This window comes from Camelus ferus, chromosome 31 (genome assembly GCF_009834535.1).
Source record: "Camelus ferus isolate YT-003-E chromosome 31, BCGSAC_Cfer_1.0, whole genome shotgun sequence".
Taxonomy (NCBI): Eukaryota; Metazoa; Chordata; class Mammalia; order Artiodactyla; family Camelidae; genus Camelus; species Camelus ferus.
In genome coordinates, this window is record NC_045726.1 from 19,352,094 (window position 1) to 19,376,491 (window position 24,398).

General features: G+C 48.7%; 1 protein-coding gene across 1 annotated transcript in view; it reads right to left on the reverse strand.

The window, feature by feature from the left end:
* The window catches only part of VOPP1 (VOPP1 WW domain binding protein), a 94,056-nt gene that overhangs the window by 2,993 nt on the left and 66,665 nt on the right, over positions 1-24,398 (reverse strand). Inside the window, exons 4-5 of the mRNA XM_032471174.1 lie at positions 19,399-19,477; positions 15,106-15,242 (exon numbers count right to left, since the gene is read on the reverse strand). Coding sequence (XP_032327065.1) covers positions 15,106-15,242; positions 19,399-19,477 — 216 coding nt within the window. The remainder of the gene's footprint in view (positions 1-15,105; positions 15,243-19,398; positions 19,478-24,398) is intronic.

Genomic DNA, 24,398 nt, shown 5'->3' on the forward strand with positions numbered 1-24,398 from the left:
CTGCAGGATGCGGACCGACCCCTGCCGCAGGCCAGAGTGCAGGCACCGGGGTCCACAGAGCCCAGCCGGTGAAGAGAGGAAACAGTCTGGTCACCCTGCCCCAAATCTAGCCCCAACTCTCATTTTAACGGCAGAAGTATGTCAGGGGCTGTTCTGCAGCCTGCTTCTTATATCTGCTTACTCTGATCATGCTCGCAACACCACAGAATACCGGCCAATACAGAAAGAATCAAGGAAAGAAACTGGGGGCTCTGGGCTTAGGTGGGCTGGGCCGAGTTCATGCGTGAGATCGATGTACCTGAATTAGGTCTCATTTATTCCCGGGGGCACTCGCGCACCAGAGAAGTTTCTGCATGTCTGTTGCTTAGGGCCTCTGGGTGTGTGTGTGTGTGTGTGTAAGTCTCCCTCTGCCACAGTTTAACTGAATAAAGGTCAGATTCCTGGAAGGACACCTGCCAAGGTGTGCAAGGCGTCTCAGACCTGACACAAGTCACATCTCGGAAATCCACGAACGTGCTGAGGGAGAGAGAGGGTGGAAGGGAAACCTCAGGCCAGAAAAGCACCCAGGGTGCCGGGAGGGGAGCGGGCAGCCCCCGCCTCACCCCACGCCCGTGTGGCCAGCAGACGGCATCTGCTCCCACCGGGGCCTCGGGCCGGCTGCCGGGGACGTGTGTGTCTGCGGGCCTGTGGCCGCCACGGCCAGGAGCTTCTCAAGGGCGGAGGTGACACTTTATGTATCTCTGGATCCCGTTCTATTTTATATAAATTAAAAGTTCAAGATTAACACGAGGCTACTGGAAGGGTCCAGGGGAGACACAATGGAAGCCTTGGAATATGAGAGAGGAAATGGGGGGGATGGGGAAGGGAACCCAGAGGTGTCACCGAAGGACAGGGGACCAGCAAGCACGAGAGGGGATGGGCGGAAGGGCAGGGCCCGCGGCAGCCCGGCCCTGGAAGGGCGTGTGGGGACGGGGGGTGGTCGGGGGGGGGTGCAGCCGAGACCACACTCAGGGCAGGAGAAACGCAAAGCACGGAGGGGGAGGAGAAGGAAAGGAGGCTGGGGGGAAGCGGGGACCACTGAGGCAGGAGCCGCGGCACATCCCAGAGGGAGAGGGCCAGTTCAGGGAGGGGGAGGGGCTGGCAGCCCGCGAGGCTGAGGAGTGGTCAGGACAAGAGCCACGCCGGATATGACGTGGGGCCTCGGTGGCTTGAGGACATCAGGGCTGTGCCCGCCAAGCCCGCACAGACGCCCAGCTGCCCGGACAGCAGCCACTCGGGGGGAAGGGCTGACAACCAGAGAGGCGACAGGTGGTGGCTCTACAGGGCGCAGGTTGGGGGCATATGTATTTTTTAAATCTAATTTAATTTAGAAATTTTAAAATGGAAGTATAGTTGATTTATGATGTTAGTTTCAGGTGTACAATGCTGATTCAAAATTTCTATAAGTTATAGTCCATTTAAAGTTATTACAGAATAATGGCTATGTTTCCTCCTGGTGGCACATTTATTTTACACATAGTGGTTGTGTCTCTTAATTCCCAACCACTGTCTTAACCCTCCCTCCTCCCTCTCCCCACCAACTAACCATTAGTTTGTTCTCTATCTGTGAGTCTATTTCTGCTTTGTTATATTCATTCATTTTATTTTTCAGATTCCCCACACAAGTGATGACAGACAGCATTTGTCTTTCTCTGTCTGGCTTAGTTCGCTTAGCATAATACCCTCTGAGTCCAACCATGTTGTTACAAATAGAAAATTTTTCATTCTTTTTCATGGCTGCGTAGTATTCCATCATATAAATATACCACAGCTTCTTTATCCAGTTATCTGTTGATGGACATTTAGGCTGTTTCCATGTCTTGGCTGTTGTAAATAGTGCTGCTGTGAACATTTTGATTACTATAGATATGCAGTATGGTTTGAAATCAGGGACCACATTAACTCCAGCTTGGTTCCTTTTTCTGAAGATTGTTTTGGCAATTTGGAATCTTTTAGAATTACTGGTTCCAGTTCTGTGGAAACGGCCACTGGAATTTTGACAGGAGTTGCACTGAATGTGTAGACTGCTTTGGGCAGTGCAGACGGTTTAACAACATTAATTCTCCCAAAACATTAACGTGGAATACCTTTTCCCTTATTTGTGTCTTCTTCGGTTTCTTTCGTCAGTGTCTTACAGTTTGTCGTATATGTCTTCCACTTCCTTGGTTAAATTTATTCCTAGGCATTTTATTCTTTTTGAGACAATCGGAAATGAGGTTGTTTTTTTAACTTCTCTTTCTCATAGTTCATTATTGATTTATCATTGAGGTATCACTAAGGTATATCACTGAGGACTTGGTCCTTGCCTTCAAAGACGTTCAAGGAACATACACTGTAAGCCTTATTATATCAAGAAAAAGACCTACATTGCTAGTTACATTACTAGTTCATAGCACCTTCCTTACTGTTTTCTTTTTGTTTGTTTTTAAAATTTTTTTCTACTATTTTTAAATATTTTATTTTATTTTATTTTATTTATTTTTTGGCAGGGGGAGGTAATTAGGTTTATTTAATTTTGGAGGAGGCACTGGGGATTGAACCCAGGACTTTGTGCATGCTAAGCGTGCGCTCTGCCACTTGACCTATACCCTCCCCCCTACCTTACTAGTTTTGAAAGAGTTGTGGTAAGGAACGTTAGATATAAAATTTCATCAACAGCTTCTTCAGCATTTACTGAGATATTTGTTGCCTTTTTTTTTTTTTTACATTTTTGTTACTGCAAAATACATATAACATAAAATTAAAAAATAAACACCCTAACCATTTTTAAGTATGCAATTTAGTGGAATTAAATGCATTTACCTCCCTGTGCAACCCATCACTGTGATGCATCCCCATAACTTCCTTCACCTTGTAAAACTGAAAAACCTTTGTGGCCTGGGGTGAGGGAGGGGTGTTACTGTGCCACGAGCTGACTCTGACCAAAGTTAAGTGCAGTCTGCCCTCCAGACCTTACCCTGGAAGTTGCAAGTCTTGAACAGCCTCCAAGTTCCAGAACAGTTACATCAGACAGATTCTGCCGGTGCCATTTTTGTCGAGGTGAGGGGGGAGAAGCCTTGAACTTCCCACGCCACCGTCTTCCCAGATTCCTCTGCCAATAATTGCTTTCTGACATAATGTACAATGTTAACAGCTCCTCTCGTGGTAGGAAGACCAATGCTTGGTCATGGCAGTTTCTTTGACATATGATTCAATTCAGTTTCCCAGGATTTTTGCATTCATGCTCATTAAACATGATTCAATATGATTTTAGTTTAGTGTTTGTTTCCAAGTTGCAGTAGCTTTACAAAAAATGAGGTAGATTTCCATAACTTTCTATACTTCGTACTAATTTATGCTGCATTGAAATGAACTGTTTCTTAAAAGTCTCAGTGATACCATATGAATTTGGAGCCATTCTGAAAGCTAATTCCTTGAAAATGTCCTCAAACTCATTTGCTTTTGGGACCACTGAAATGTTCAATGTTCTAATGCATCTTTGATAATGTAGACTTTCCCGTCTGACCAAGATTGTCCATTTCAGGAATACTTCGTGTAATTTTAAATCTCTAATGGATATGTCATGTTTTGATTTATGATTTTATCTTTACCCTGCTTTATTGATTAGATTTATCAGGGGGTGGAAGTGGCAATATTATTTACTTTTATTGCTTTTTTACCAGGCACTAACTTTTAGCCTTGAAAACCAGTTTTTCCATTTTATGTAATTAACTTATATTTTTATTTACTACGTATTTCTCACTGCTTTCGGTGAATTTATTTTATTTATTTCTTAACCTCTTTTAAGGAGAGGTCAGTTCATTTTCTCTCTTATTTTAAATTTTTAACAAAGAAGGCGGCTATGAATTTACCTAAATATCAGCTCATGTGCATTGCATATGGTTTTGTATTAATTTTTCACAGATACTTCATTCACTTGTATATTAAACAAACATTGAATTCTGACAATCATCCAGCGCTGTTATGGGCACTCAGGATACAGCAGTAGCAAAAACAGAAAATCTCAAGTCCTTAAGTTACTTCCAGCTAAGAGAGACAACAAGCAAGGTGAAACAAGAATATATCGTATATTATTGATGCTAATGATGGAGGAGCAGCACGTGTACACGGGGAGGCCGTGTGTACACGGGCAGCAGGTGATGGGGGAGCAGCCATGGGTACACGAGGACGTGGGTACAGATGGAGAACGGGCCTTTCAGGTGGAAGAAACCACAGTGCTGAAGCCACCAACGTGGCAGCCTGGAGGTTTTCAGAAAATCAGAAGGGCAGAGTGCAGCAGGCGTGGGACGAGGGGGACCAGGACAGCGGGGGCAGCGGGTGGGAACAGCAGAGATGGGCGAGCAGGTCTGGAGTGAGGGCGGGGAGCCCGGTCCTCCCTCACTCCTAGCCTTCATTCGCTCAATGACTAATGCAGGGGGGAGTCCTTCACTTCCAAGTGCGTGCAGATGACTCATTTGCTCCTTTACAGATTTCTTAAAATGACACATTTCAGGAATATTGGCAGCAGCCTTTACCACCAAGAAAGTGTGTCATGGGTCAGGTGCTTCAGGCTTAGAGAAATGGAGTCACTTCCCCAAGATGTGCTAGAGGGACGTGAGGTTAGGAGTGGGGCCCAGAGCATCCTGGTCTGGACCCCCACAGCGTAGGATTTCTGCTTTTGCAGACTGATTCAACTTTTCTTCGTAGTGTAAAATTTGATACATTCGTCTAAATACGCCACGTTATATTTTGATCAGATTAATAATGATGCACTGACATGTCTACAGTTTCCATGTATTTTCCTCTCCTGAGTTCCCGTTCTGTATACTTTGACGTTATTCAACACAGGACTAGAGTTGTAGCTCACTGTGCAAAGTTATTTTTACCAGTATCAAAACGACTTCCTTTCTTATATACATGTCAGAAAAGTCATGGATCATTTCTTGAAAGATACGAAAGACTGGTCACACGGGTCGGCCCCAGGAAGGGAGCCAGCAGTCCCAACCCCGCGTGTCTGCTCTGGCAAGGCTTACCCACAACACAGAAGGCCCTTCTTTTACTGTTTCTTTGGGAGGAGGGGGAGGATGGAAGGGAAAGCCGTATCTGTATCAGGTACCTGGCCTTTCAGGCTGAGCTGTCACAGCTTGTAGAGATTATCCAGGTGAAATTCTGCCAAGACACACGTGAGCACTGGGGCCCTCACCTCCCACGGGAACAGGCAGACAGAAGCTTGTCCTCACGGCTGAAGCAGCCCCGTTTGTGTTTCAGCTCTGATTTGGAGGGTAATTAAACTGTCAAAACACACTCCCTACCATTTCCGTTTTCCTGCACTTGGCATCATTTATCCAGGCCACTACTGTTACTGCAGATTGACAGGGTTAGTATAGGATCCGTCAGAAAGTCAGTCAACAAACTCCCTGGAAATGCACTGGTGGAAAGGAATTACAGTGTATCTCCCAATGGGAACAATCCTACTTTCGTTTCACTTATTTTTTTTTTTTAATGAGGATTAGCCACATTACAGTTAGCCAATTTCAAAGACAATTTAAAGTCACATTAACAGCACAGCTGTCACTCCTCCTGTCCTCTCGCACTTCCGTGCACCTGTGCGAGCGCACAGCACACGCCGCTTCCCTAAATAACAGCTTCACATTTATCCTGCCACAGTTACAGGGCCTTGATCTAGACTGTCAGCTGGAGAGCCACACACTATCCCACAAAGAGAGACCGTAACATTATTATCTTTTCCTTTGTGTCCCGGGAACCGTCCCCAACACCAGCGTCCAGGGCACAAGGTCGGCGAGGCCCTGCTCAGATCTCCCTGAAGCCCAGCCCCACGCTCCTCCAGCCCCGCAGCCGTGCTGTAAACGCGGTTTTACATTCATCCCACTCTTCTAAGAGTTCTTTTTTATTTCCACTTTTATTGAGCTATAACTGACACAGAACACTGGACAAATAGAAGATGTAGATGGCGCAATGATTGAATATACAACCATATTGCGAAATAATCACCCCAGTGAGTTATCGTCCATCACCTCGCAGTTCTGCATTCTTTCCTCGTGATGAGAACTTTTAAGATCTACTCTCTTGGCAGCTTTCAAATACAGTTACCGACAGTCACCAAGCTCACATGACAGCCCCAGGACCTTACACATCTTCTAAGTGGAAGTCTGATCCCTCAGGACCCCTTCCCCTTCACTCACCACCCGCTTCTGCAAGTTCTTAAAGGGCACTCAGCACTGTTCCTCTGACCCTCCTCCTGCGTGGACGCAGTGCGGCTGCCCGGGGGGACAGAGGGGACAGGGTAGGTCGTTCCTCTTTCCCCAGGGGGCCGTGTCCATGGGCCTCCAGCTCACGGCAGGGAGGACTGGGGGTCTGCGTCACTCGGGGACCTCGGACCTTCTCCAGTTACGTGGTGGCCACCTCTGTATAGACTCGCTATACTGAGAACCGCTCTTCTTCATGCAATTTCATTTTGCAGATAAGGTGCAGAGGCTCAGGAGAGACAGGGCCCGCCCCAGCCCACGGACCTCAGGCCTCCTACTGCCCGGTCCAGGCGCCTCTTCTTGGTCCCCAGGCCACGCTCCTCCCCACTCCTCCCACTCGGCCTTCCCTGCAGAGGCCCAGCTGAGCTGGATCTCGGCCCCGACCTCCGACCAGCAGCTTTGCACTAGAAAAGGATAAATCTGACTCCATGAGATCTGTTCCTTTGGCTTTAACCCTGTGCCCTGTTTTCTGGGCTCAGTCTTGCTGGCTCTGCTCCTTTTGTGAAACAGCGTTGCCTTTAGCCTGAAACAGACAGGAGAGCCCATTCTCAAGGCTCTGCCCTTTAAGGGTATTAACACCTTCGCACTCATATAAAGATAACAAGTTGCAGAATAGAAAATAACATTTGTTTTGTTGGAGGTTTGCAGGGGAACCATGGCCTGATGCACGTGCACAACTACAAGAACAAAGGATTCCTGCATCCAGAAGTTTGCAACAGCCAACCACGCCCCCTCCCCTTTTAGTATAAAAGGAGCCTGAATTCTGACTTGGGGAAGATGGTTCTCTAAGACATCAGTCCGCCATCCTGTCGGTCTGCTGGCTTTCCAAATAAAGTCACAATTCCTTGCCCCAACACCTTGTCTCCCGATTTATTGCCCTGTCGTGCGGCGAGCAGAACAGGTTTGGACTCGGTAACACCTCCCGTCTCCACTGTTTCCAGAGACTCAGTATAGTCCCTACATTTCTCCACCCTTCACGAGCATCCTGCAGTTTTACGCTGTGGCTGCGGGCACCAGAGCAGCGGTTCGGACCCCGCAGCTCAGGAGTCTCGGGGGGCAGGTGTGCGAAAGGCTGGTGGCAAAGGACGACCACCGGAGCCGCACTGGCGGCTTCTCCATCTCACGCTCCGCCCGCCCTCACTCCCACTTAACCATTCTTACGTATTCTTCAGTCCCTTCCATCCGTTCTCATCACAGTTGGTGACTAGAGAGTTACTGTGCAACTACACAGCGCTCCCACATCTGGTTGTGTAAACCACGCAGCGCACAAGGGGGTGAGTGAGGGCTGGGACCCAGGCTGCACGCCACACACCTGCAGCATCTTAGCAGGTGTGCAGTCAGTATGCATCCAATGAGGCCCCCAGTGTGGCCACGGCAAATCCCCACCCTAAGCGGACAGTCCTGCCGATGCACTTGGCCCGAAGTATACATAAGGGGTTAAAACTCACCACGATACAGAGAAAACCCTAAAGATACCAGCAAAAAAAAAAAAAAGAACAAAAAACCAAAAAAAAAACCTATTAGAAATAATAAGCACAGTAAACTGGCAGGGTGCAAAAATCAATATAGGAAAATCTGTTTTTTCTATACACAAACAATGAGCTAGCAAAAAGAAACCTAGAGAACAACCCCATTTATACACGCAACAAAAAAAATACTTAGGAATACATTTAACCAAGGAGGTGAAGGCCTGCACACGGAAAAACTGTAAGACATTGAGAGAGAAATTAAGGATGATGCAAAGAAATTGCAAGGTATTGCACACTCATGGATTATAGAAGGATTAACGTTGTTAAAATGTCCATATTACCTAAAGCAATCTACAGATTCAATGCAATCACGATCAGAATTCCAATGACACTTTTCGCAGAAATACAACAGAGTATTCTAAAATTTACATGGAACCACAAATAGCCAAAGCATCCGCGAGAAAAACGAACTAAGCTGGAGGGAACACACCCTGATTTCAAACGATACTACAAAGCTATTGTAATACAAACAGCATGGTCTCGGCATAAAAACAGACACACATATCAATGGAACAGAACTGAGAGTCCAGAAGTAACCTCACACATATATGAATGCCTCATTTACAAGAAAGAAGCAAAAAAACATACCATGAAGAAAGCGTAGTCTCTTCAACAAATGGAGTTGGGAAAAACTGAAAAGCCACATGCAGAAGGGTCAGACCAGACACTACCATATACCACGCACACAAATTAATATGGATTAAAGGCTTGGATGTAAGACCTGGAAACATAAAAATTCTAGAAGAGAACACAGCATTATCTTTTTCGGACATGTGTCCTCAGGCAAAGGAAACAGAAGCAAAGATAAACAAATGGGACAAGATCACATGAAAAAGCTTTTCACAGTGAAGGAAACCATCATCAAAACAATAAAGCAAGGTTTCTGGTCAAGATGGCGGAGTGGCAGGACCACAAGCTCGTCTCTCCTCACGACTACAGCAACACCGCAACTGAAAGCTAAACCACCATGGAAGATAAAAAAGACTGGAACCTAGCCAAAAAGATCTTCTCCAGCTGGGAACACAAAGGGGGGGCCACAGCAGGGCGGGAGGAGGGGCGTGATCACGCTGTGGTTGGGGTTGGGTCCCCTGCCCCACCGGGCGGGTGGCCCACAAGCTGAAGAACAATTAAGTCGCAGAGGCCCTCCCGCAAGTGAGAGCTCTGAGCCCCAGGTCAGGCTCCCCAGCCCGGGGTTCCAGCACTGGGAGGAGGAGACCCCCCGGACATCTGGTTTCGAAGGCCAGTGGGGCTTAACTCCAGGAGCCCCACAAGACTGGGCGAAACAGGGGCTTCGCTGTCTTGGGAAGCGTACACCGAATCTCACGTGTGCCAGGTCCAAGGGCAGAAGCAGTGATTTTCTAGGAACCTGGGCCAGGCCTGCCGGCTGGTTTTGGAGAATCTCTGGGGAGGCAGGGGAGGGCTGCGGCTCACCCAGGGGACATAAAAGCCGGGGGTGGACATTCTGGGAGTGTTCAGCTACCCGAGCTTTCCCGGAGGCTGATATCTCGATTGGCTCATTAGCACCAAGACCCAGCCCCACCCAACAGCCTGTAGGCTTAAATGCCGGGAAGCCTCAAGACACAGCCCTACCCACCAGAGTTCCAGGAACAAGCCTCTCCCAGCAGTGGGCAGGCTCCTCCTGCCAGGAACCCTGCATAAGCCTCTAGTCCAGCCTCACCCACCAGGTGGCAGAAACTAGGAATAAGAAAACAACGACCCCAAAGCCTGTGGAAGGAGTCCACAAACACAAGCCAGACTCTACACTGGGACCTGGCTCTTGGGGGACAAGAGAAGAGTGCACTGCTGGGACACACAGGACGTCTCCCACAGAGGGCCACCTCTCCAAGGTCGAGAAATGTAATTAACCTACCTAAAAATACAAATAGAAAGACAGACGATATGAGGTGGCAAAGGACTATCTCCCAGGTCAAGGCACAAGATAAAACCCCAGAAGGAAAAATGAGTGATGAGGAGAGAGGCAACTTATCTGAGAAAGAGTTTAAGGTAATGATGGCCAAGATGTTCAGAGAACTCAAGAGAAGTATAGATGCACAGAGTGAAGTTTTTAGCAAAGAGTTGGAAAATACAAGAGTTGAATAAAATCACTGAAATGAATAACGCACTAGAAGGAACCAAGAATAGACTAACGAGGCAGAAGAACGGATCAGTGAGCTAGAAGACAGATTCGTGGAAATCACTACTGCGGACCAGAAAAAAATAAGAAAGAATGAAAAGGAATGAGGATAGTTTAAGAGAGCTCTGGGACAACATGAAGGACACTCATATTCACATTATAGGGGTCCCAGAGAGAAGCGAGAGAGAGAGAGGACCTGAGAAAATTTTTGGAGGTAGTAACTGAAAACTTCCCCATCGTGGGAAAGGAAACAGTCACCCAAGTCCTGGAAGTGCAGACAGCAGCACACAGAATCAACCCAAAGAGGAACCCGCCAAGGCACGTGGTCATCAAATCGACAAAAATGAAAGGTAAGGAGAAAATATTAAAATCAGCAAGAGAAAAGCAACAGATAACATCCAAGGGAATTTCCACAAGGTTATCAGCGGATTTTTCAGCAGAAACTCTATAGACCAGAAGGGAGTGGCATGATATATTTAAAGCGATGAAAGGGAAAAACTTACAACCAAGAACACTCTATCTAACAAGGCTGTCGCTCAGATTTGATGGAGAAATCAAAAGCTTCTCAGATAAACAAGAGTTAAAAGGTTTCAGCGCCGCCAAACCAGCTTTACAGCAAATATTAAAGGAACTTCTCTAGTCATCACACCATAAGAGAACAAAAAGAAGAAAAGACCTACAAAAGATTGCTTTGGCAATTTGCAATGTTTTATGGTTCCATATAAAATCTGGAATTGTTTGTTCTAGTTCTGTGAAAAATGTCGTGGGTGTTTCGACGGGGGTTGCACTGGATCTGTGTATCGCTTTGGGTACTGTGGTCATTTTGATAATGTTGATTCTTCCAATCCAAAAGCACAAGATATCTTTCCATTTCTTTGTATCATGTTCAATTTCCTTCATCAACGTTTTACAGCTTTCAGAGTATAGGGAACCTCCTTGGTTAAGTTTATTTCTAGGTATTTTGTTGTTTTTGATGCAATGGAAATGTTTATGCCAGTTAAAAAATTCTGGTTTTTGAAGTGAAAAAAAAAAAAAGTGAATGAAGGGCTGCGAATGGCAAAATATCCTTCTTTTTTGTGGGTGAGTTACGCTCTATTACGTATGCATGCTACATATTCTTTGTCCCTGCATCTGTTGGTGTGTGCACTGAGGTTGCTTCCATGTCTTGGCAACTGTAAATAGCGCTGCTGTTAATAGTGGGGTGTATGTATCTTTTTGAATTAATGTTTCAGTTTTTTCTTGCATAGATTCCCAGGAGTGGGATTGCTGGGCCATGCGGTGGTTCTATTTTGGGGTTTTTGAGAACCCTCCGGGTTGTTTCCCACAGTGGCTGCACCAATTTACATTCCCACCATCAGTGTACAGGGGTTCCCTTTTCTCCACATCCTTGCCAACATCTATTTGTGTTCTTTTTGGTGATGGCCATTCTGACAGGTGAGAGGTGTCCTGTGGGCCATCTGCCTTTCCTCTTTTGGAAAAATGTCTGTTCAGTTCTTCTGCTCATATTTTAAATGCGTTGTTGTTTGTTTGTTTTTTAATTGAAATATAGCTGATTTAAAAAGTATTAGTTTCTGGGGCACAGCATGGATGGATTTAGCATTTATGCTAAGTGAAGTAAGTCAGACAGAGAAAGACAAATACTGTAAGATATTGCTTACATGCGGAATCTAAAAATATACAACAAACCAGTGAATGTAACAGAAAAGAAACAGACTCACAGATGTAGAGAAGGAACTAGTGGTGATCAGTGGGGAGAGGGACGAGGGAGGGGCCAGATGAGGGTGGGGGATTAAGAGGTGCCAACTCAGGTATAAAATAAGCAAAAAGGATGTATTGTGCAACATGAGGAATATAGGCAATATTTTGTAATAACTATAAATGGAGTATAACCTTAAAAAATTTGTGAATCATTATACTGTGTACCTGCAACATATAATATTGTACGTCAGCTATACTTCAATTTAAAAAATACAATATTGTAAAATAAATACATAAATGAATTTTAAAAATGGTTAAAGTAAAAAGAATAAGGAAACCTTCTGAATTGGAGAAATATTTGCAAACCATAAATTTGATAAGAGGTTAGTAGCCAAAATATATAAAGAATTCATACAACTCAACAACAACAAAAAACAAGCAACCTTACTGAATAGTGGGCAGAAGATCTGAAAAGACATTTTTCCAAAGAGGATATACAGATGGCCAACAGGCACATGAAAAGATGCTCAACATCACATAATCACGAGGGAAATGCAAGTCAAAGCCACAATGAGATGTCACCTCATACCTATGAGAGTGGTTATCGTGAAAAAGGTAAGAGATAACAAGGGTTGGTGAGGACGTGGAGAAAAACAGAACCCTTGTCCACTATCAGTAGGAACGTAAGCTGGTGCAGCCACTGTGGAAACCAGTATGGAAGCTCCTCAAACAATTAAGACAGAACTACCATACGACCCAGTAATCCCACTTCTGGGTATTTTTCCAGAGAATATGAAAACACAAATTCAAAAAGATACATGCACCCCAATGTTCACAGCATTATTCTCAACAACCAAGATATAGAAGCAACCTAAGTGTCCATCAATGGAAGAATGGATAAAGAAGGTGTGTGTGTGTGTGTGTGTGTGTGTGTGTGTGTGTGTGTGTGTGAGAGAGAGAGAGAGAGAGAGAGAGAGAGAGAGAGAGAGAGAGAGAGAGAGAGAGAGAGATGGAATATTACTCAGCCATTAAAAAGAACGAAATCTTGGCATTTGTGACAACACAGATGGGATTTAGCGGGTATTATGCTAAGAGAAGTTAAGTGAGAGAGACAAATACAAATATGGTTACATGATTTCACTCTTCTTTAGAATATAAAACCAAACACACGGATACAGAGAACAGAGTAGTGGTTAAGGGGGCGGGGGGGTTTGGTGAAGGGGGGACAGACAAAATGTGTAAAGGCGATCAACCGTATGGTGATGGATGGAAAGTAAACTTTTGGTGGTAAGGACACTCTAGGGTGCACAGTAGCAGAAATACAAAGTTGTACACACGAAACTGATATGTTGTAAACCAATGTTAATGTCAATAAAAAAAAAATCACCACAATAAGTGCGGTTAAATCACCTGAGCACCCAGGAGAGAAAGAGGAGGAAGGGAAGTAACCTGGGACAAAGGGAGGGCGGGGGCTGGGGCCCCAGCGAGGTGGGGGACTTGGGGCCAGGCTGCCCCCCCGGGGCACTGGGAGGGTGAGGATGGGGGATGAGGTGGCGGGGGCCTGGGTCCTTGGCCGAGGAGTCTAGACTTGCTGGGAGCAAAGTGAGCTGGTGGAGACCCTTAAGCAGGGGAACATGACCTATGTGCTCTTTTTTCCCCACCAAGAACTTTCTGGTGGCAACATGCGAGACAGAGAAGGGCTGGCAGAGGCCAGTGGCTGGGAAAGCTTTCAGCAGGCATTGATCAGGGGTGAGGTGAGAGTCTGAAATAAGATTAGGTAGGATCGGATGACCTATTTATTATAAGGGGGGCTGAGGATTCCAGTTAGGCGTGGTGCACTGTGATGCAGAAAGGAGACGACGGGGACAGGGAGAGGGGGTGACGGGGGTGCGTGGCATCCTTGTCCGGAAACACTGAGACGCTGAGGACATTCAACCAGAATGGTGCGGCCCAGGAAAGGAACCACAGACCTGACACTGTGGGCCAGGGACACATGGCATCTTGCATCTGTGACCACATGGGACACTAGAAATCCATGTAATGAAGGCGGAAAGGAAGAGGAAATCCATTAGTCTTTTACCCATTTCTCCGATTTGCTGCCTGCTTCTTGGAAAAACAGTCGAAGAGGACTGAAAACTCAGATTAACCCAGATAAAATCTAGCTTTCACCTCCCATTTTAACTGAAAATTTTCACATTACCCTATGCTGGGGCACAATTCAGATACTTCCAAATATGAAAGAATAAAAACCTACTTATGTGTGAAACGTGGTTCTAACCTTGAGTCAAGGCTTAAGGTACAGCAATCTCTGTAACTGTTGTGCAAAATACACATTCAGATTTTTGAGCAACGTTTTAAAAAATAATAAAGATGCATCTTTAAAAAAAAAAAAAAAAACCCCGGGGAGAATTTGGTGGAAGAAAGCTGTTAAGACACAGGTCAGCAAAGGCACATCTCCGCACCTCTGTGTCTAAACAGCAGGAGAGAGCTCTTCCCGCCCTCAGTCGCCTGCTTTTCTTTTTCCTTTGAAAATGCCTTTTCTGAGGTGTGACGGACATACAAAAAGGTGAAGAAATTTAATGTCTGAAAGTTAATGAGTTTAGAGACTAAATATACGCCACGAAGCCATCATCACATAGATGCCATGAAGTTATCCATCTCCAAACATTTCCTCCCACCTTCTGAAATGATGGTAACAACTCTGAACATCGGAGGGGGCTCCCCCCCAGCCCCCCAGAGCCCCTGGCACCTCTCAGTCCCCAAAGGGAAAACGGTTAAGCTAGGGAACTGGGCTGCGTCCCGAGGGAGACTCGAATTTACCCACCACAGTACCTTTGAGTTTTAGGTAGTTAAAGCAGTGTTTTATACGAATTAAGAAACCACAAATTCTTTCTGACCCTGGGACACCACTTTAGGTAATGTTCCCCGAACAGACCAAATGTAACTTGTACAGAAATGTCTGTAGCAGCGCTATTTGTAAGTACTCAGAATACCAGTCAAAGCACAATAAACACTGAATGAATGAATGAATAAAAAGCAGAACAAAAGAAGGTGAATGATCAGCCAGGACAGAATATCTAAGCGTAATTTCACCATTTAGAAACGTAATTAATATTTAGTCCAGAAGCATTAAGAAAGGCAAGCACATTACTGTTTCTACATAATAATATATACATGAAATAATCTTAAAGGAAAATGCAAATAATGTGCACCTATGAACTGCATAAAGACGCACCACTAATCAGGTGACTACATGAGGTGACAGACACACAAAACAACAGACGGTGCATTTTTTATCGGCACAAACGCACAGGAGGGCTGACCACCAGCACTTAAGTGAACACATGCGGCCTGATTTTTTTTCCCTCTGAGCATGTTCGGTGGCAATGCCCTTTCCAAAGGCTTGCAGAAGGACACGGAAAGCGCAGGGAGGAGAGACAAGGACGGCGGCGTGGCTGACCTGGAGTGGAGCTTGCGGGCTGCCTGGTGTAGGACACGTTGAACGCGGGCTCCTCGATCAGCGGCGGGGGGTACATGCGTCTCCGGATGAAGAAGCCGGCTCCGCAGCAGAAGAGCACGCCCATCATGAGGAGGAACCTGGGACGAAATGACACAGCAAAGCGCGTTACAGCTCAGAGTGACAGCTCAGTGGTGACAGCAGCCTGGGTCCGGGCGAGAGACCAAGCAGCCCTCGGGGGTTGGAGAACTCAGGTTTATCACACCAGCGGGCCCAGAGGAGTTAACACTCCAAGCTCTGGACCCTGTGTGTAGGTTTACACAGGCTTTTATAGGCTGCCAATCAAGATTTTGCAACATTTGGCAACATCACATGCAAATAAGGTGTTAGAAATGGACCAATCAGGAGTGAGCTTTATGCAAATAAGGTGTTAGAAGCGGACCAATCAGGAGTGAGCTCTGGGAACCAATAGGATCTTAGAGGTGAGTTCTGCTTTCCTAGAAACAAGCCGTTTTACAGAAGCACAAAAGCGAGATAATGCCGCTGGGCTAGGGAACCGGATGGCGCTGGCAGGAAAGTAGTGGCCCTGCCTGGGGGTCCTGCCAGTCTTTTCCTGGGGCTTCCCACCTCAAGAGCACATGCCGAGCTCAGGCTGAGGCTAGAGATGCAGGTCCCAAACCCCTGTCCTGGCCCCTCTCCCCGCGGACATTTCCCGGTGGAGGTGTCACGTGGCCTGCCCAGCTCTGGGTGCCCCTGGACCACGGCCACCCCCACCGAGCTCTCTAAAGTGCGCTCTCTGTCTCAAGCACATCCCAATGGCTCCTGGCTTCAAAGGCTTGGGGCAATGACTTTCCTGTCCGTGGCTCTGACCTCACCTCCACCTTAGTCAAAGCAGGAGGTCCCTTCTCAGTCCTGTTTGAACACTGCTGCTGGTCCTCGCTGTCTGCTTCCCCCAGTTTTCTGCACTGCAAGAAGAGTAAGCAGGCGCTCCGTCCCAGCAGTCGTGTCCCCACTGTCATACGGCCACCCACAAAGAACACGTAAGAGGTGTCCTTTCTAGGGCACGTCTTAATTACAGAGGAACTACAGGAGAAAACACTCACGATCAATAAAAAAGCTGATTTAATAGATAAACAGGATTATACTGCACAGCACAGGAAACTATATTCAATACCTTGTAGTAATTTGTGGTGAAAAAGAATCTGAAAATGAATGTATGTATGTTCATGTCTGCCTGAAGCACTGAGCTGTGCTCCAGAATTGACACAACATTGTAAACTGACTAGATCTCAATTACAAAAAAAAGGATTTAAAATTCTTAAGTTCTACGTAAGGGGGCACCTTCTCCTACTGTGACCCTAAGGTCTAACAATGCAGACCTGACTGCCTTAAGGACCGGACCTTTGTCCAACTCATCTAAGGATTCTCGGTGACTGTCACATCACTGGCTTTCAATGAAGAATGAATGAATGAATGAATGAATCACTTCTTCCCAGCTCACACTTGCCTATACTTGCTTTTCTAGAAACAGGGGGACTCATTCATCCAGAGAAGGGCCAAGCTGTCTGTCCCACACAGACTTCACTAAGAAACTTGTCCACCTTGAAACTGACATGATGACGAGGCTCTTGGAACCTTCCAGAACGTCACACACATGCACACGCACGCATGCACTTTTGTGGAGGATGAGCACACAGCAGACCCAGCCACGTGATGGTCAAAGGCACCTGTCCACACACAAATGAAATTTAAGAAAAGAGCAGAGAGTGAAGCCCTTGGGAGCATTCACACGACGTGAAGTATTAAGTCCCACAGTCAGTCAGTCGGCATTTACCAGACAACCTTGGAACGGTGAGCGGGAGCCAAGATCAGAGACACCAGACAGGAAATGATTCAAGAAAGGGCTGAAACTGGCTTTCTGATCTTTTCATTCACATTCATTCAACAAGTGACTTTATGCACCTGCCATGCTCCCAGCACCAATGCGCGCATTACAGGGGGTAAGACAGGGAGGTCCCGTCACTGAACTTGCGTTCTGTTAGGGGAGGGGGGCCGGAGACAACAAACTAACAAAAGTATTTATTTACAACTTGGGTAGTTCTAAGAAAATCAAGAGTGCAACACAGGTGTGTGTGTGTGTGTGTGTGTGTGTGTGTGTGTGTGTGTGTGTGTGTGCAGTAAAACACACATAACACACAAGTGACAATTTTCATCATGCCAAGGTACCGTTCAGGGCAACAAGAGGTTTAAACAAGGGTACGTGTCAGAATGAGGAAGATCAGAAAAGCTTCCTTTCCTTCAAAGCAACAGCTGAGCTTTGGAAACAGCTGAGGATGGGAAAAAAAAAAAAAGAGAGACACGTTGGAGGGCAGGGAAGGGGAGCTTTCTGGGTGGAAAGACACGCGCGGGTGCTCCCGCAGGAAGAGCTGGGTGGGCGAGGGACCCAGAGGGGACCACTGTGGGCTGCAGATGGGGAGGGGGCCAGGCGTGCAGTCCTGGGGAGCTGGAGGAATCCAGGCCGTGCGGGGGGCTGGCAAAGCAGGGCAGACGCTGGAATCACAAAGGGAACGGCTTCATTTGGACTCCCTGAAAATCTCACATCCAACCCCGGTCCAAGGCCGCGCATCCATCCGAGCAGGAGCGCAAAGCACAGGGAGGCGAATGACATAAAGGTCTACTTTGTCAGCAACACAAGACCAGGCTCCCTGGGTTGGACATGCAGGAGCCGGATGAGGTCTCGGTCTTTGCTGTGCGATAAGCCAAAATGTTGGTCACACTATCAAATCAAGTATACATTTTTCCCCAGGAAAATTAAAGCCGTGTGCACCTCCCGCCTTGGATGGCCCGAGAGCAAGTCGGTGCAAGCAGACGAGACGACGCCACGCGCAGGGGGCCAGCTCCTGGCGTGGGAGGTGGTCATCGCCAGAGTCACCCCTGATTGAAACAGTAGTTGGAGACCAACTTTATTTTAAGAGACAAACTGAGAGGCGACAAGGGAACGAGCTTCTGGTGACAAGGAAAGCGAGGACGCAGGGCGTCAGGTAGGGAGGGAGGGAGGGAAGGGGGGCGAAAGCATCTCTTGGAAGTGACAGTTTTTTTTCCATTTTTAGGAGCATTTCCACAACTTTATCATCATTCAGCTGGTGCTTCGGACCAACCCGGCTGAACCCTTCCGGGACTCATGCCCCGTCCTGCCTGCTTCAACCCAAGGCCCAAGGGGAAGCGTGTGTGAAGCCAGGCAAAGCTCTGAGATGCCACCTCTCCCCTGCTTTGGTACCAGTCATCTCCACCTCGACATGTACACAGAGATCTTGGGCTAAAAAACCCTCCTGTCACAGAGCTTGATGCCCTGAGCACCGGGAGGCGGGAAGAGGCGGCGCCAGCCTGCCACCGCTCAGGGCCCCCCGTGACCCATGTCCCATCAGGGAGGTGGTGACGGTGAGCACCAACGGAGGCTCTCCTGGGGAGGACAACGTGGCACGTGGAGCCCCCACCTCCTGCCGGCTCCTCTAGTCAAACACCAGAACAGCTGTCAGAGGGGAAAGGCCTGGGGGTCGTGAGAGGTCAGCAGCGGCCGAATCGGAAAGTCACGAAGCGGGGTCCTACCCCTGCGTGGGGTCTGCCTGGATGACCGGGCCCCTGCGGTGGCGCAGAGGAGAGGCTGGCGGGCACGGGAAAGGCTCTTTTCGGCTTTAGGCAAACCCCTTCCCCCTTCCTGCCATCTCTACCATCTGAAGCCTCTCTCTTATCTGCAGAGTCAGAAATCCTCAGACAAACCTCCAAACGGGCATCCTTTGAGGATGGCAAGCCCCGGGGGGGGGTCCCTCTCGTTAACAGAAGCCCTGCGCCCATCCTTCTGGGACACTGTCAGGTTGGCTCGCTCGTTCCCTCCCAAGGTACAATCTTATAGACTCCAGACAGCTCTCCCAGCCTCCCTCAGCAGAGCCGGAGGATGGACAGGGAGGCAGGCTGCCAGTCTTGGAAGCCGGGACTTAGCCGACACAACGTGCATAAGGAGGATTTCCAGGTGGCAGAAACCTCAAGCAAGATTGCTGATTCTCTGATTCTTTAAGAGAGTTGGGGTCAGAGCCACTGAAGGACCAGGCTGTTGTCCAGTCCAGTTTCCAAAAGAACTTTTCTCCCCAAGCACAGGCACACTCTGTGAAGCCAGCCCAGACGTCCCTGCGTCCTTGACCGCGCCCTTGGTGGGGGTGATGTCACTGCGGCCGCGACAAGCTGCCCGGGCAGGGCCCCTGGGGTGGGGAGCACCCGGGAGGAGGGAGAGCTGCCACCTACCAGAAGTACCAGAGCCTCTGGATGGAGAGCGCCCGCACGCAGCACCGGGAGCCACAGCAGTCCTCGAAGGGGCGGACATCTGTGGGGAGAGAGGGCACAGGCTGATCAGCGTCCCGCGGAGGCAAGGGCCAGGCCGGCCAGCAGGCCCCGGCGGACTTCAGCGCGAAGGACAGAGCTGCCACCGCTGCATCTGGTGGCACCAGCAGAGCTGTGGTGGCCCAAAGGGAAGGTGCTGAGAGGGCCAGGGCTGGTGTCCTTCAAAGCACTGTGATCGCTGCACATCCCCTGGGCCGATCACAGCGGTTTCCCTCTGCGGACGCACCGTGGCCGGAGGCCCGAGAACCGGCGTGGAACCTGCCCGCCCGCACCCAGAGGGGCTGAGCCCGGTCTCACCACTTACCAGCCGCGGGGCTTCTGGCAAGCGATCCGCCCTCTGGGAGCCTCAGTTTCCCCATCAGTAGAAGGGGTGGGCGGGCAGGATCCCCTCAGGGCCTGCTTGAAGTCTGATGGGGAGTGCCGATGGGGACGGCTGCCACGCCTCCCAGCCCCGCGATGCTGGCACTTGTGGCGTCCAGCGTCCGTCTCCCCCAGAGGAGCCCCGAGAAGGGCCCTCGAACGCACCCCCTGCTCAACCCAAGGACAGGCCTCTGCTCGGTCCCTGGGAAAGGCCCTGCGCTTCGGTTTCTACAGACATACTGCCACTAAAAGAATTTCAGTCCAGGTGGCAGTGGACCGGGCTGCGGGCAGGGGGAGGCTGTTTTTCATTAATATTATATGATCATGGAATTGCGGTCTAGGTCCCTGCTAGCTTTTCAGCTGCTTAAACCCCCAGCACCCAGTCGCTGCTAAGTCCTCTGTCATTTCAAGGACAAACTGAGCTGAGAGGGTCCCCCCACCAGTGAACCACCACCATCACATACACACACACACACCCCGTTCTCCACATAATGGGACATTTCAGCCCGCTCTCCCCAGAGTCCATGAACTAGTTAGAAACTGCCGATTCTAATGAGATGCTCCTATGAGCTGTGACATAAGCTAACCTGGTTAACTTGCTTTAACCAACCAGCAACTGGCAGAGCGCCTGAAATGTGTGCTTAAAAGTGCTATGGAGACGGGGCAGGGTGTAGCTCAGTGGTAGATCATGTGCTTAACATGCATAAGGTCCTGGGTTCAATCCCCAGCAGCTGCTCTAAACATAAGTAAATAAATAAACCTAATTGCCTCCCCTCCCCCCAAAAAAATTTTTTTAAGAAAATGCTATGGGTTCTCATAACCTATGCATCCAACAAAAAGCCACCAAGGCTACTAGGGACTTGGCCTGTGGTGGGTCCCAGGGGTGGAGCAAAGAACATCCAGACAGACGTCCCTGCCACAGAGGAGCCTTCTTTCTAGAAGAGGGGTATAAACAATAAGCAAGAAAAACAGGAACTGGGTCGGGGGCCCAGGGTACCACCTGCCAGCACCGCGCACACAGCATCACCCACAGCGACCCCTTGGTGTGTGCGTGGACGGAGCGGGGGCCGCATTCGAGGGAGACCAAGGACTTCTCAGTTTTAGCCAACGTGGAGTTCAATTAATTGTACACAAAAAAGAGATGGGACTGTTTCCTGATCATGAATTTGCAAAAAGTCCTTAGCAATCACGCTAGACTCATGACAAATGTGACCTTATGGAAGGCAGAATTCAAAGAGGGCCTCAAGACCCTTGCCCCCCTAGTGGAGATGGCCTGCGTGACCTCCTCCCCTGGAGTGTGGAGGGTCCTGCGAACAGAGTGAGACGGCCACCCCCATGCACCCAAGGTGAACCGTTGTGCAAGACTGCTGGCTCTGAGGAAGCAGCTGCAGGGAGCCGTGTGGCGGGGGCTCAGGGTGGTCTCCGAGAGTGGGTGCAAACCGCAGCCTGCCAGCAAGGAGACTGGGGCGTCAGTCCTACAACCGCGAGGCAGTGAATCCTGCCAGCAACCTGGATGAGTGTCCAAGAGGACCCCGAGCCCCAGAAGAGGGCACACCCCCGCCAGCCTCTTGGTTTCAGCTTTGTGACCCCAGGAGCAAAGGGACCCATCAATGCTCTGCCCGGTTTGTGACCCACAGGATTCCTAAGATAATAAATATATGAGACTTCAATCTGGTAAGTCTGTATGGTTCATCACTCAGCAATAGGATTTTAATACAAATAAGAACACAGCTTACAGGCTTTGGGCACAGCTTAACAACCTGGATGCCAGGTCACACGACGTAAATACTGTCACTCCCATGTTTGAAAGCAGCTCAGGAACCAGGGCACGAGGGATGTCACACCTCCACCCAGCCCAGGTCACCGTCTGCTGAAGCCAAGGGTGGAGCTGGCCAACATCTCAGGGAGGCACTAGGCGGAGACCCTGCGCCTTCGGCAACACTGCGTTTTTCATCATCAAAGGGCCGCCTTCTCCGATCTCACTTAACTCTCCTATTCCTCCTCGTCCCCGCTTCTTACAAAAGCCATCACGGCGGTGGTGCGCTGTGACTGTGTTCGTGAACAGTGACGGTGTAAGATTCCACAACCATTTCGTTCATGCGAATGCACCAACCAGGAAGGACCAGGAGAAGCAGGGATGTGGAGGGATGTGTAAGAGAGTGAAGAAGTAGGGAGGTGTAGAAGGGAAGGTGACGTTCACAGTTTCCCAGAGGGCAGACCACGCCCAGAGGAAGCAGGAGGAAAGACGGAGGTTCGGCAGGACTGTGGGAACAGGCGACGTGAAGGAACCAGACGACCCTTGGGCAAACGATACAGCCACAGAGAGAAGTTCGGCAACCGCTCTAACAACGCCCGAAGGGGTCCTTGGTTTAACCTGGAACTGCAAATCGCCCCAGCCACCTGCTACACTGCATGTCAAGAACTCGCTACAAATCAGTAGAAAATATCATAAAGACAGAAAGACATTAAGATGCGACACTGGCTAAAAGCATGGTGTTGATTTGGAAAGAAAGATCAAATTTCCCACAAAATCATACGACAGAACAGAGTTTTCAAGCACTGTGACCCACTACTGGGTTGTGACATCATGTTATTGGGGTGTGACAAGCGTTTTACGAAGGTAAAGACCACTTTTTTTCATACTTTTTTTTTTTTTTTACAAATTAGCTTTATTTTTTATTCTACTTAATTATTTTATTTTGGCGGGGGGAGGTGGATAGGTAATTTATTTATTTTTTAGAGGAGGCACTGGGGATCGAACCCAGGACCTCATGCATGCTAAGCATGCACTCTAACACTTGAGCTGTACCGTCTCCGCTTAAAGATCACTTTTAACAAATCAGAGGGCACTAAACGTAACTCGTGTTTTGTGGAACTTAGGTTTGGGTCACACATGCAGCCACACAGACAAACACATTCCTCCAAAGCTAGCGCTGTGGAAGCCCTGGGTCAGACGCAGACAGGCTCAAGTTTCTGTTGTGTCTGCGTGGGCTTCGTCCTCCTGGTGGGTTCCGGGCAGCTGCAGGTCCCAGTCCCCTGACTAGCTAGCAGGGCACTTCTTGCTGTCAACAGTGCTGAGCTAAGGGTTCTTTCTGGCCCCCCGTGATTTCTGTCTGGGTGACACTGGGTCCGATGACCTACTGCATCTTTGCTCCTAATTCTGCTAAATGTCCTTCAACGATCAAATTCTAGAAGGTGTAACTCTCCCTGAAGGGGCAAAACCCACAAAGGGACTAGCAAGACCTCGCAGGCAGGGCCACTGCCTTCCTGCTTTTGCGCTTCTGTAAAACAGCTTGCTTCTAGGAAAACGAAACTTACCCCTAAGATTCCATGGGTCCCCAAAAGCTCACTCCTGATTGGTCCATTTCTAACACCTCATTTGCATTTACCCCTAAAATTCCATTGGGTCCCAAAAGCTCGCTCCTGATTGCTCCGTTTCTCACCCCTCATTTGCACATGGTGCAAACTGAATCAAAACCTAAAACCCTATAAAAGCTTGTGTAAACCTACAGACGGGGTCCAGAGCTTGGAGTGTTAACTCCTCTGGGCCTGCCGGCGTAATAAACCTGAGTTCTCCAACCCCCGAGTGTTGCTTGGTCTCTGCACGGGATTCACGTTGCTGTCACATCTCGAAGACCCTCTCCGGTGGGAGTGCCCCTGCTCATATGCCTCCTATGAACAGCCTGTGAATGAGGGCAGGAGGCGGCTGCAGAGGATGGAGAACACAGATGGCAGACACCTGCAGCTTTGGAGAAACGAGACTGCGATCCTCCCAGTCAGCTCAGCTTCTCTCCCATTGTCCTACGCCTTTTGTCACCGCGATGTTTCCTGGAGGGTTAGCCCCGACCCCGACTATACCCAGAGCTTCCTGGCTCGGGCACAGCAGGGCTGAAGGGTTCCTGGAGTCCATCCCAGTCCGGCAACTGGGATCTTAGTACAGAAGAGGAAAGCAGGTGGGGATAACATTTAGTGAATGGGTCGTCTTTCAAGAGCTCAATGTGCTTAAATTTAAATGCCTCCCTTTCAGTGTCGCATTTACAAGGAAGCCCCTCAGTATCCTATTCTCATGATAGAGGAAGCACACAAGACCAGAACTGCTACGAGCTTTTAAACATCCTTAGCGCCTCCTGTCTCAAATTACACACACACCTCAGCCTGAGAGCAAACACTAGAAGTGTACTGACTGTGAGTTCCTCATTCAAATGCCTCTGTTGACAAGATTCAACATCGAAGCACTCCACCTCGGTCTCACCTTTTGGGATCGAAATTTGTAAGGCCAGCAGAAATATGCATTGTCAACAGATTACGTCCTTTTCTTCCCCTCAAAATAGACTGCCTTTTACGCTCTTTTGTTTAGCTGCAGACGCGTTCGCTCCCAGCACTGTGGTCATCTGCGTCATCTGTGGTCCTGGCCCGGCTCCCGGCGCGGATGCTGGGGAGAGCGAGCCACTTGAAGGAGCCCGGCTCCGACCCGTGGGGTGTCACCGTCACCCGCTTTCTCTCTGCTGCCTTCTCCCCATGAACCTGCTGGCAAACTGGGGCCC